The 14,503-nt window shown below is 39.1% G+C and overlaps 1 protein-coding gene across 2 annotated transcripts in view; it reads left to right on the forward strand.

The window, feature by feature from the left end:
* The window catches only part of far1 (fatty acyl CoA reductase 1), a 28,547-nt gene extending 19,370 nt beyond the window's left edge, over positions 1-9,177 (forward strand). For both annotated transcript variants that reach the window (XM_044356275.1, XM_044356272.1), the window contains exons 11-13: positions 2,068-2,197; positions 3,893-4,020; positions 4,465-9,177. In XM_044356275.1, the coding sequence (XP_044212210.1) occupies positions 2,068-2,197; positions 3,893-4,020; positions 4,465-4,624 (418 nt within the window). In that variant the 3' untranslated portion in view covers positions 4,625-9,177. The remainder of the gene's footprint in view (positions 1-2,067; positions 2,198-3,892; positions 4,021-4,464) is intronic.
* Positions 9,178-14,503: the final 5,326 nt, after the last annotated feature.

Raw genomic sequence — 14,503 nt, forward strand, 5'->3', positions numbered from 1 at the left:
AACAAAGCATGATTTCAGCTTTGCTCTATTTTTGGAAATGTATTTTTTTGATACAACTTTTTTTTTTTTTATTGAAAGAAGCACCACTTACTTGCCTTTTTGTGAACGAGCCATGCTGTGAACATGACATCCATTACTGTCATCCTCCGCCAATCATGGAAAATCCCAAGGCACCGTTGGACCTTTTTTAGGCCAATTCCAAAAGTTGTGTTCGGTCGGAGACAGTTTATGTCCCACTGAATACAAGCATTTTGCATGTTAATGGAATGGTATCCACATTTATGTTCTCCTCACTCTTTACTACAAGCCAGAGGTATTTCAGATGTAAAATGTTTCACAGTGCCAAGTGATCCGTCACAATCCAAAATTTCACACGGTGTTTGGCTTTCTGAAATGAATTTGGCTTGGAAGCTAACTCTCATTGGAGGGGTGTGATTTGATCCTAATTGGGTATGTCACCAGCTGTAAGTAATGATGATCTCTGCCTCTATGTGCTGATCGACCATGCATGTTTGTCACATCGTCTGAATCACCCGCCTTCACAGAAGGAATCTGAGTCATCTCAATCTGCTTCTATTAGTGTAAATGTTTAAAGCAACATTTCATCCAAAATATTACAGTAGACCTTCGATTGGAACAAGGTCTTCATAAGAGAGGAAGAGGTTGCAAAACCAATGTCGAGTTTAAAGTTGAATAATTAAAGCTGTGCAGTTTGACGGCTCAGAGACCATCTGTAATCCTCACAATACAGCACTGCTGTTTTTACATCAGTTTGATTCTCATCTTAACTACAGCAACACTAATTTAGAACTATGATCACCTGAATCTGAACTAACACAGAAATCATGTGTATTAACTGGATTCACTGGTGTTAACAGGAGGACAATCTGTATCTAACATTTGTGTTCTTGGGACTGCCCTGGCCGTAAAGCAGATTTCATTCATTTATCTCTGAGTTGAAGTTATTTGGGGTAAAACATTAAATCAGGTCACGTGGGTCATATCTATTTTGACAGTGTATTGTCCGTCCTCCTGGCCTGCACACAGATGAAATCCAGTTAGTCCTCTGCTGATTTGTATCAGTCACTGTTCCCGTGGGGGAAAGATGACCCTGACTACTTACAGTGCTATGAAAAAGTTTGCAGACCTTGCTTGACTATTAGCTGATTTTGGTGTTCTCTTCATTAACATTATAAAGTAAAAATTGAAAAAAGCTGCTTCTTAAAATCTCATTCTGCTGAAATTGCATATTGTTGCTGTCCAGTGAAAACAATGTACAATATCTCCCTATTTAGTTGGAGTTTTTTTGTTACATTTTGAATTTTCTATAAACTGAAAGTGTAATTGTTCCTTTTAAGGTTCTAAATCTCAGTAAATCATTTAAAGATGAATTGGATTATCTGGAGAGAAAAACTGAAAAGCTGAAAAAACAGTTTCTTGGCTCATGAAGATTTGAGATCCATGGTTTTCACAAGACAAGTCGTAGGTACAAGTTGAGATCATGCAAGAGGTGTTCAAACACATAGCACTGTATAGCTCAAACAATCATCTGCACATATCAAAATGATTAGAAACAAAACCTGCTTAATCAAATCTTCAATCCAGTAAAGTCATGCCCACGGCATAAAGATAATCTGAGTGATTAAGTGGAAGATCTTGAACCAATGAAATGTGCTGTATACGCACATTTTTCTTAAATTTATATTCCTGTTAAATATTAAATTTGGAGAGTAAATTGGACTGTAAAGAGCTCATGTTGGATAAATAACTGCAATCTTTTCTACAAATGCACTTCTCTTCCTCTGCTCCCCCCACCTCCAACACCACGGTACCCCTTCCTACTCCTCATCCATTATTCCTCCTCTGTTTACATCCATAACACCTTTTTACCCAATTCTTTCCACTCACCCTGTCCACCTCTTCCTCTCCGCCCATCCCACCACATCCCTGCCCTCCCTCTCCTGTATCTTTCTCGATCTGTCCTACACCATCACCTTTTATCCATTCCAATACTTTCCCTTTTGCATCCCGCTCCCTCCTCACCCCCCAACGCTTGCTTATTTTAAGGATGATGAAGACAATCACTCGCCTCCACAAAGCAATGATGGTCCTGGAGTATTTCACCAGTCACTCCTGGGCGTGGAACACAGACAACCTAACCATGCTGATGGCCCAGATGAGTCCCGAGGATAAGAAGGTATGAAAGATATGGTGTTCTTTTTGATATGGAAAATAAATGAACTGCGAACCATAGTTGTATGTTCTCCACATCATTCACACTTTGTCCCTCTGTCGCCCACACCCACCGCACACACACAACAGGCATTTACACTCTGATGGCAGACAGATTTACCACTCAGTGTGTCGATGTCTGATAGTAAGCTGGGCACAATGGAGTGAGTCATTCATTCACTGCTGACGTCAGTTTGTAGTGAACGGGACGTTGTTCAGGAAAAGTGAAAGACTCAGGACTTTCTTTTTTTATGTCCTCTACACACAAGACCTATTGTTCTCGTTATATGAGACACTGACATTTTGTTCTTGTCATCTTGACGTCACCAGATCTGACGACAAGGTAATCCGAGGCTAAATAGTGTTTTGAAATGTTTCATTTTGAAAATATTTCTTTTGAAATAGGTTTTAGGTCTGCAGTGCCAATCTCCCACTGAAAAGAAAAAAAAAAAAACTCCAGGCTGTTTGGGGAATCGGGGACTTTTCATTCCACTAAAGGGCAGCCACTGCCCACCGAATCTGCCAACAGTGAACCCCCCCACCTCACTGTTAACAGAACCAACCACAAGCCATGTGCCCCTGTGCCCTCCTCATCTCTCAGCCTATGATCAGTTTTTTTTCTCCCCTCATAGCGGAAGGGACCACTTAGAGTTAATTCAGGCCAAAGCCAGGTGGTGCTTAGTACTGGCTCCTTGCTGTGATTACTAAAAATTCTCTCTTTATGAGATAGGTACATAAGCAAACGTTCATTACAGAAATCAAAAACATTTCTCATTTTTTGCTTTCCAAACAAACTCCTCATTTTCTAGCCCATGTCCCTCCCACTCAAAGCGGAACTTGGGTGGGCAAGTGCACTGTCACTGTGGAAAATGCTGCACAACCAGCTTCACTTTTGCTGTTTCCTTTCTCAGGTTCCAGGACACATTAAAACCAGTTTGTGTTAGAGCATACAGTATATCATTGTTTGCTAATCACTGATACACTGCATGTCTATATCAGCACATATGTTGTCAGATATACAAATATAAAAAGCACCACACAGATGTTTAATTTGCTTACAGGATGTGTTTTTGATCATATGTACATCTAAAAACACTTAGACACTTAAACACTTAATTGAAAACCTTCAACTCTCTGATCGTGTTTTTTATTCAAGTGGTAAGGTGTGTCATAGTTGCAAACCTTTTTACTGAAAAAGATTAATGACCAAATATGATTCAATGCATTGGAACTCTACAATAACCTCGTGCTGCTCTGTTGGTCTTCACACCTTTGCTTTTATACTTTTTTGCTCAGTTAGTCAGATTATATCTGAGGCAAGGCCATTTATACATTTAAATATTGTTTTTATACCTGAGAACCTTATGAAATTGTCACCCATTTAATTATATTGTTGTAGAATTTGACAGTCATGGCATTTCATTGGTGTCTAATTCATTATATTTAAGTTTTAAGTTGGGTTTTATTTAAGGATATTATAGGTTTGATGAGTGATTGGGAGGCCCGGCCCAGATAATCATGACACGCATATATACATCTTATCTGCCTTGAAAGATAGACAGTACATGCTCTTATCAACCAGAAACAGTGCGTATGTGTTATGGTATTTGAAGCTTCTGCAGCACACTGACAATGCAATGTGGTGTTTTTATTCCCACAGGTGTTTAATTTTGATGTGCGCCAGCTGCACTGGGCAGAGTACATGGAAAGTTACTGCATGGGCACCAAAAAATACGTCCTGAATGAAGAGCTGTCGGGCCTGCCTGCTGCACGCAAACACCTCAACAAGTAAGAGTCTGTTGAATCAAACATGCAAACAGAAAATACTGTATGTGAGAGGGCGCTCACGGATGGCTGCCATTCTGTCGAAAATAGGCGGCTTTTGTTTCATCTAGGTCAGCATATAGTAGATAATTCTTTGCATTAGCACTTAATATCCTCCAGGCATTTCAAGTACTTTGTTTATCCTTCCATTAACTGCTGATATCTACTGCATTTATCTGGAGTACCTTTTTTTTTTTTTTTTCCCCAGCCAAACTACTAACTTCAGATTATCATTCCCAGTGGATAGTACAGTTACAGTATCAGTAGTCCTTTAAGCTTATGAATAATTTGAGCATGCAGAAACTTTCAATAGAAAATTAAAAGAGCTGAACTTGAATGTAATTTGTGTATGTTTGTACATAATATAAAAACTTCACTCATGTACTCAAGTGTACATCTGTTTTCCAGGCTGAGGAACATCCGTTACACCTTCAACACCATCCTGGTGGTGCTCATCTGGCGTGTTTTCATTGCCCGATCCCAGATGGCCAGAAACATCTGGTACTTCGTGGTGAGCCTCTGCTTCAAATTTCTCTCCTACTTCAGAGCCTCCTCCACCATGAGATAATGACCCAGGGTCACGGTGGAGAACGGTGGGGTGAAGAAATGAAAAAAAAAAAACACCGGCTGTGGATGTTTGAGAGGTGCCTGAGCTCAAAGCCCTTGGTACCACGCTGTCCGTCTCTGGCCCCCCGTGTTTTCTCCGATACTCGAGGATCTAATGGAACCATTAAACCCGGCTACACACCATGAACACAGACAGAGCTATCAGCCCAGCCTGGAGTCACTGCAGTCTAAATGTTGCATATTTTGGATCTTTCTAACCTGATCTCTAGCATTTCCTAAAATTCAGAGGGATACGGATTTATCTCACGACATACAACGCTCCGACTAACAGCACTCGGACAAGTTCAAGAAGCAGGACCACGTGTCCTCGTTCTGTTCATTTCCAGTCTGTACTCCCACAGCTTCAGAGCTCCTTAACCTGCTCTGTCTTTTCTGTCTGCTTGACTGCCTGCAAAACAAAGCTATGCACTGGATGATGCTCTGCTGCTCAGCTGGTTTTGAGTCAGTCCAGGCTTTGTTCCTGTAGGTCTCTGCTGTATATGTAATCTTTCATTGAAGAATAACCACTCCAACTGCTGTGTAAGTTGTATTTTTCTGCTGTCACCTGGAAAAAAAAAACCCTTCCGTTTTCTTTTTTTCTCCCTTCAAGTTTGTGTGTGGGTCTTGTCAAGTTTTACAGTAGTAGGGCCTGTGGAAATGTGTTAAAATGCTGTTTCAAAAATACACAATAAGCAGGGTTTTCTAAGGTTTTTTTCATGTGGCAGCAGCATTTGCTAAGCAAAGCATAAACTACACTCAGCTCCTGGGGCGTCTGAGCTTGTTTTGCACATTTAGTTGGAGACAGTTGAAGTATGACTCTGTCTGACTTAGGTCATTTTCAGAAAGGCTTTTCTAGGAATCATTGTTTAAAATTTGTCTTGCCCTCCCAACCCAACTCCCAAGACCAAAGCCATTTCAGCCAATGTTTATCACAGTTGCACCAACAACTTAATGAAAACGGTTGTTGGACTACTGCAAGAGAAAGTTGACAGTGCAGGAGTGTGGGGGTTAGCTTATACTCTCCCATCCCTCACAAAGAGTCATTAGCCGCCATCTCTTCCTGCTTGGCAAACACAGACACTCAACTATAATGCACTTCTGTATGTCCCCAGTGGACTGCAGTGGCTAGTTCCCTAATTAATGACCAAGCACAATGTAGATTGTAATACGATGGCTTTACCCAGTGCCTACAAACTCCTTGCATCAGCAGATCTTGCAAATCAAGCTTCTTCTACAGGTTCCTTTTTGTCATGTGTAAAGCAATTTTTGCCAAAATACCTCTTAGCTAACGGACTCGTAGCTCAGTAGAGGATGAGACGGATGTAGTTGAAGAGAAATTTTGTCACCTTTTTGGCTTCTTTTTCTCCAGTATGCTTGAGAATTTGAACACATTCATTACTAGTTAACGATTTGAGTCACAAACATATGCTGACTCATCTTTTAGTACTCTACTGTTCAGGTAGGTCTAAGTGTAGCTCACCATCTTTGTGAAAGGTTTTATTACTGTAGTTATTGTCCTCTTTGTGTGTTTAAGTAACTCCTACGGGTCTAGTTTATCATGTTACTGGTCTGTTTACCACCTAAGTTGCTGCTGTAAATACAGGTATGCAGGATTCATCTTTTGCCGTTAATACCCTGCTGTTACACATCTGGACCATTCTGTTGCCTTCATCACTCTGTGTTGCTAAATGAGATATTTGCCTTTTCAGACAGGAAATTTAGGCTTGTTTCAGAATTGGCAACATAAGCTGAAATTGCGTTTTCTTACATCAGAATTTTCTGAGGTTTTATAGGAATTCACCCTCAATGCCATAGTAAGTCTACAATTAACATTACCTGAGGTTTACCTGGGTAGCTGTGTGCACTTTGTTGTATTTGTCTTTTCTGTTCCTCAAATCCCCCTATTTCTCGAGCACACTACAATGTTTGAAGAAGCGGGGTGTGATGATCTTTGGCTGTGCTTGCATGTGTCTTCTCAGAGTGTCTTAGGCCAAACACCTACATGTACATCCTGTGAATGTCCTGGAGTCATTAAAGAATGTGATTTCGATCTTTTTCACTCTGAAAGCATGAGCCATTTTACACAAGATCATGCACCTTGATGGAAGAATACACCCTTTTTTTGGAAAGATGTGCAAGTGTGAATCGTGCCTGAACTTTTGTCAATATTCTAACAATGTGAAAAGAGAGCAATCAGATCTATGTTTTCTAATTATTTTGTGAACAGCTCTATTTAGGTAGACTTCTGACTATAACAGATGTATAACAAATGTATTTTTATGCTAATGACATTGCGTGGCTATTTTACTGACACAAAGCTTACAGAACCGACTTCAGCTGCTGTAAATAATACTTTAAAAAGTAAATATGTAAACGTAATATCAGTATGTTCAGAGCTGAATTTAACTGTTATAAGTTGCTTGACCTTTGAGTATACTGTATGTGTCCATGTACTTTTTTTTTTTTTTTTTCTCTGAATGTAATAGAATAACACAGCCTGACTTCTTTGCACAGACAGAATCTTCCTCTGACTCCTGAAACAAGAAATTAACAATACTGTAATTGCCTGTAATTTTAATATTAAGCAAATGTTTGTTTATTGGAGGGCAGTGCGATAAATTCTTGCTGTTGTAACTACTTATGACTGTGTGAGTGAGTAGGTCAGTTGTGTTGTGGTGAACGGCTGTTGTAATGTTCTTGTGTAGTGTTGTGGGTGGAAAATGGCAACGGCGTGTCTAATTCAGGGTTCCTCCTCATATTCTCAGTTTTGATGTCAGGAACTCTGACTACCAAATCATACCAATTGTTAATCAAACAGGGCATTGCACACAAGTAACATCAGCATCCATTTGGAGCAAATCTTAAATGCAGTCACAATGATCCATTATTCAACTAACTTAAAGCCCTTGAAATTGTGGTGTGTGTTTAACATTTAATATTTGTTACTAAATACACAACAAAGTAATAGTTTGACATTGATTTGCGTTCTTGACGAGAGTTCAATGAGAAGATTGATACCATTCATGTCTTTAAGCTAAATATGAAACTGCAGCTAGTTAGCTTAGCAAAAAGCGTCCAAACTGGGGGATACAGCTAGCTTGGCTCTGTCTAAAGTTGAATAAAATCTGCCTACCAGCACCTCTAAAGTTCTCAAATTAAGACTATTTCTTAGCCAGGTGCAGTAACTTTCTGGAGTCTAAACAAACTAGATATAGCGTGTTAATTCATAAGCCTTAGGCGCTGGCATGCAAATTTTGTTAACTTTAGACTGAGCAAGGCTAGCTGTGCCCCTCTTGTTTCCAGTTTCTATGCTAAGCTAAGCGGTTGCTGGCTTCAGCTACATATTTATTGTACACACACGAGAATGGTATCAATCTTGTCACGAAACTGTCGAATAAGTTCTTTTCGCAAAATGTCGAACTATTCCTTTAAAGTTAGGAAACATCCTTTTCTTTTTTATTTTTTAATTTTTTTTTTTTTAGCTGATCTGACTCAGGATGGTGTGTGTGTGTGTGTGTGTGTGTGTGTGGTTTGATCAGATTTGATTGTCCTGTCATCAGATTTTGATCCAAATGTTGCTAAATCCTTATTGGAGCACAGACGTGTGATGTCACCTTTTTGTAATTGAGCCCCACCCACTTCAAACCAGTGAGTGCACAAACAAAAACACACATACAGAAATCTTTCATGTGAAATAATCAACACTATTCTAACTTTGGTAGGAAATGTGTCCATGTAAACCCTATTACACATAGTGAGAAAAGTGTTTGAGGAAATGGGTTTTCAGGGCATTTTAAGAAAACTTGTCATTTTGAATAATGGATCGCAGTTCTTGAAACTCATTTGGATTTTGCACTTACACTGGTTTATGTATATAATGCTTTATTTTCTTTTGTTTTCCCACCAGGCTTTTGTTGGACTAAATACTCTGTTCTTATGGTTATTTAAAAAAAAAACTTTGTTCCTGCAAAAACATCATGTATTTTTCAACTTTTTACAGGTGTTGATGCACTGTTGTTTTCATGAAGTAGAAATGTTATCAGTCTGTTTTTCTTCTGCATGTTTCAAAGTCAATGGCCTGTGTATCGACTGTCTACATCAAAGTAGGAGTTATGATTTTATTTTTTTGATATTCCTTCTTTTCAGAAGTGTTATGGCCGCTCCTTTTGTCATGGCCAACACAACATGGGTCAATATGATTACACTCTACTAGGATAAGAGTGCAAATTCTAGTTGAGTTTTCCTCTGCAGTAAAGAATATGTTCAGATGGTTAAATGGTAACAGTGTAAATGTTCATTGCTAAATGTCTTCTTTGTGTGGATCTTGAGGTGACTCTCGTTTATCTTTCCTACCTTGGGCACCGTGACAAGTACAGGCCACTGTGTTCAGTTTCAAAAGGAGGAAAAGGAGTTCTTGCCACAGTCATTGTCAATGTGAAACTCCAAAAACAATAAATCAATGGGTGCCTTTTTGTTTGTAAACCAAAAAGAAGGAATAAACCATGTTTAATCCTCTTCTGATTCAGACATGTCTTCTCTGTAAAAATCTTGACTCTAGTTGGTGTTGTAAAGTTGTTACCATCCGAAACATAACCAGGAAGTGACAGCATGATTAACAGTGAAACAAATGAATCATTAGTCTCAATCTGTCCAGCTGACCTGTTTCCTGTGGTGCATAACAGATCTGTCCTCCATTTCACTCACTGTATCTGGAAACCAGATTAAAGTGGAGGCTATTGAACAGCTCCATTAAGATTTAATGCTGCCATTCAGGATTATACTCTTCCTCTATGAATGGAAGGATTGGCCTGTCGTCCTTTTGGATGACTCACTTTTCATTTTCTAGAAACAACTTACTCGGGGTACTGTGGGGAAACGCTGCCTTACCATATTATCAGTGCCCTGCCACGCTAACTCTTTGGCAAGTTTTCATATTTGGTGTTAAGTTTATGATGGGGTTGAGTTAAGGTTGTTACACATAAAGGCTATGAAAGCTCACTTGATGTCTGTAACTGTGTAAACCCATACAGGGACATTGGTAACATGATTACTGTTCCACATAAATGCTGTTGAGTCTGATCTGTTGCCCTCAGTTGGCTATGGTTGCCAAGCAAGCAGATGCTGCAGATCATGTCTGGATATTGTTGCACACTGGAGAGGTTTTGTTTTTCACTAGAAGAGACAAGGTTGAGGGCAACAGTCATCAAACCTTATTTAAGAGAACATGTTTTTAAAATTAATCTAAAACTGCCTTAAATTTAAAAAAAAAAAAAAGTGATTCTTGTATGTTGTGGTGTATGATAAGTAGGCATAGTGAGATGGAATAAACTGATATTTATCCCATCCCGACTTTTGGACATCTACTGTGTGGTATTAACAGTATTACACTTATTTGTACATATAAAGTGACAAACTTGTTAAGGAAGAAAAAGAGAACTTGAGAGAGAAGTTCAAACCAACTTTCTCATCGCCACACACTTGGCCAATTGCTGTGTGTATGTCAGATTGTTTTTTGACATCATAAAAGTGTGCAGTTGCAGTCTCTCGTTTAAATTTTCTTTCATCGGTCTTTCTGAAAAATGATGCATGCTCCTTGGGTTTACTTCCCACATTCTAAGACAAATTGGTATCCTCTACAGCACTCACTTTTAGAAATTGAAACCTTTTGCCTTTTTAACAAAGTTGAATAACAATTTTTGGCACACTAAAGCTAAATATCCTATGCTAAATTAACTAGCACAGCAGTGCTGGTCCTCGTGTCAATGTAACTTGGTTTTGTTCCTATCAATAATATTCACAAACACTCATCTAAAGTCAATTTTCCAACTCTAGCTGTAATCTCTGCTGTCTAGAAACCTCCACACTGTTCAGCCTTCTCTTTCCTGCTGTCATTACAGACATGTCTGAACTAACCGCAACCCCTCGACTCGCCTCTTTTGTCGAGTTATGTTTAACCCCAGGGGTTTGTTAAAGGCAGGTATAAATAGAAATGTTAAACAACAATGTTAGATAATTTTATAAATACGTCCTTATTTAAACAACACAAGGAACGTTTGAATGTGTTTCAGGGCTGGATGTTAAGTTATTTGCATTATTACAATGGCTTATGATTTTTAAAGAGGTTTTCTTACTTCTGCAACAGAACACAGGAAGTTTTAGTTAAACCTCAGTTCTGTTTTTCTTTTCATCATGCCTAACCTAACATGGAATTTTTTTTCTTATTTTGACAGAACTAGGCTTCCATACACTCAGGACCAGGAAACTCACCTGACCAAAACAATTTACAAAACTGGTTTTCCAGCAGCTTTTCAGCTTTGACAAATGTATTTGTTTTTTTCAGCATTTAGTCAAATTCAAATTTTTGCAGGCTCCTCCCTACAGGAGGTGGGTCAGCATTTAATTAAGAAGATGACTAGCTGAGCTATCATGAATCAGGATTCATGCCTAAAAGGACACTAATAAGGCTGGAATAAACTGTGGTTTAAAGATGATTGGAGGTACATGGTTGTAAATATACAGGTTAGTTTTGTTGTTCTGTCCTGAGCAGGAAATAGACGTGGGAGAAATGAACTCCCATGTAATGGACAAAGTCCTGACTGTGAACAAATAGGAAGAAGTAACCTGATTTTCTGTCTTATCTGTCTTACCTAGGTTTAACTTTTATCTCACTCTCATTATCTTTTCTATGAAGCACACGGCCTTGTTTGTTGTAAGGTTGACTGCTTGTTGGCATCTTACCAGCTCAAATAGAGTGCCTTTAACAAAGATACACTATCATAAAATGCTTCTGTTGCTTCCAGCTTTGCATAAAAAATTCATGAACATTAAATGCCCTCATAACTCTGTTGCTCTGGAGTAAAGCTAGAGACAGATGCCCTGCCACTGATCTGAGTTTATCTGTGAGGTAGGGATGGCTTTAATCCTTTTGACAGTACACAAACAGAAAAATTATAAACACAATAGGCAGTGACTCTTGACTCTCTTGTTTCCATCTATTGTGTGGGCGGTCAGATGCTGAAAACAGTCTTACAGGTATTTTATGCTCCTCTCTGTAACACCTGACAACAGCCGCCTGGCAACTGTGGCCCAGCAACCATGCCAAGCACTGAGTCACAACCAGCCGAGCTCACCCAGTGGGACCTGGGCCGCTGGGCTGCATAAACAGGAACCAGGGGCTTACAAGGCTTAGAGTGGGAGCCCTGAGGCAGAAAACACACACACACACACACTGAACTTCTATACTAATGAATGTTAATGTGTGGGCCCGTCAGCACTTAAAGTAATAATCTTGGTTATTTTTGTATAGATAGCTGTCCATTTTGTTTTTCAAAGCTTTTAGATTTGTTGTTGTGAACACTTGTCTAATGAGTCTGTGCTGGGAAGAAGAATCATCTGCCACACAGGAAGTGATGCATTCACATACATTGCTTGGTAAAACCAGAAAGAACTGGTTATGAGAAAAGATAACCAGTAGATTTACAGCACATATACTTAAAGCTGCATCAACTGAATATGTGTAAAGTGAAAGCTGCTGTTCACAGTGACAAATCGACAGACAATAATCACTGTTTGCCGACATGTTCGCCACAATAACTTTATAATGAAACAATATGTCAACGTCTGTGTTGTGTTTACAGTTTGTTATGCTGCCCCCAACTGGTCAAAAAATGTGCTGATGCTGCCAAGTGTTTTCACTATGATACATTTTCTTTTTCTAAACTATACTGACTCCCCTGCAACTCCTGTCTATTCTGCCTATTCTTGATTGCTTGTTGTGGTTGACACATCTCGCTGTCCGAGGCTGGGTATATAACAGTGACATTTTATCCTCCCGACACGAACACCACATGCAGCTTCACACCGCTGTCTGGTAACTAAAAACTTTTAACTTCATGCGGTCAGATCTGTTACATCCTTGCTTTAGTCACAAGTCCGAGTCACACTGTTCTAAAAGCTTTGCCTCAAAGGTCACACTGACCATCACAGTTTATTTGGTATTCCCAGGCTTTCACAAGGAGCTCCCTGACTCAGGGAGACAGTAACTGCTGTAAACCTAATGAGAGCAAAAAGCATCAAACATGAAATTCTTCTTTGCAATGGAAATTGAATTTTCTCCAATAAGCAGGAAGCAGTATATCTCAAACTGATCAAAGAAGACAAAATGCTTAGCAAAGTCCCCCAAAATTTTATCCAAAATTTAGTAGATTTTCAATTTAATTTCTCTACCATTCTTCTCCTTTTCTCTTCCTGCATCTACGTCAGCATGTGTCCACATATGCAACAGTAACAGCTAGCCTCCCTTGGATCTTTGTTTGAATTTTATGACTGTTTCTCCTCTTTGAATGCTTTACAGCATCTGGGAAGTTTATGTCTTTTAGTGTTTGCAGAGGAAACGAAACTCCTCACAACACACCATGGCTGACCTTGAGAGTGCAAACACTTTTCACCGAGAAGATTACTACAGTTCATTTAGTGTTTTGTTGTGACGTTTGAACTCACCAACCACCCACTGCCAGCTTTTACTGGCTTTTTAATGAGTATGTCCTTACACACACATACACACACACACACAGGTCTATAAACCATTTTGTCTTCCCAGTAGAACCCCCAGTCTGGATGTGTGTGTTAGTGATGACGACCACCACTGCCGCTCTGCTCTCTCTCTGTTTTTGGGTAAACACCAGCATCCATGCTGCTCAGTCAGGTGAGTGATAAGATGGACACCAAACAACATGACTTGTCTTTCATTGGTACTTGTATATAGTCAAGATGATGCAACTGTACAGAATGCATCTGAGAGGTTTGATAAGTTTTCTTCCTCTCTCTTAGGTTCAAAGTGTGGAGTTCCTCAGGTGAGGAGCCCAATAGTTCCTTCTCTGAGGGTGGTTGGAGGGTCCGAAGCCACATATGGATCACATCCATGGCTGGTCAGTGGTCTACTTTAATTTTATTTATCTTGCTTTCTTGTTTTTGCTGAGCAGTCATTGGGTGTGGTGTATTTGCTCATCTGAGAATACTTGCGGAGTGACATCTTTAGCTTTGAATTTTCTTATCTTTGCCTGCTCAGTCCTGATAGATATCAGTACTACTCATGCAGACAAACCACTTCTTCTATTCACCACAAACAAACCACTGTTGCTTTTGTAACAGTCATTTCCTGTGAGAAACAATCTAGTGGCAAGGTTTTAAGAAACATGTTGATGAACTACTGCTTTATAAATTACTTACACTCTGCAGTAATGTGAAGAACTATAGAATAGAAATTTAGCTACATAAAAACGTTGCAGTATTAATTAGTTGCTCGAGTTTGATACTAAGGCAGTTGATATAATATCAAAAATATAATACATATTTTGTCATGCAGGCTCAACATCTTACATGTTTTCAGCTAATTTGGACTTAAAAATTTTAAAAATGTATTTACTGTTCATGATGCACATTTTTAAGAGTAATTTACACAACTATTTGCGCATAACTAGGTTCGTGATAATGCTAATGCTAATGCTGATTTTTGCTAATGAAAAACATGCTTTAAACTATTAAAACAAAATGTACTTCCTGAAAAGCTGAACATCGGACTCCTTTGAGGGTCTTTTAGTACAACCAAATGCTGAGCAAGACTTTTTTAGGCAACCAAAATGTTACAATTAATTTTCTTGAACTGAAAACAGAGACTTGAAACTAGAGATTGAGACCATAAACATATCACGAAACTGTTTATTGTGGTAATAAATCAAGTGAGAAGTAGGGTCATTTTCTCATAGACTTCCATACGATTGGACTTCTTTTTGGAGCCAGTGGAGTCGCCCCCTGATGGCCATTAGAGGGAATGCAGGTTTAA

This window comes from Thunnus albacares, chromosome 7 (genome assembly GCF_914725855.1).
Source record: "Thunnus albacares chromosome 7, fThuAlb1.1, whole genome shotgun sequence".
Classification (NCBI taxonomy): Eukaryota; Metazoa; Chordata; class Actinopteri; order Scombriformes; family Scombridae; genus Thunnus; species Thunnus albacares.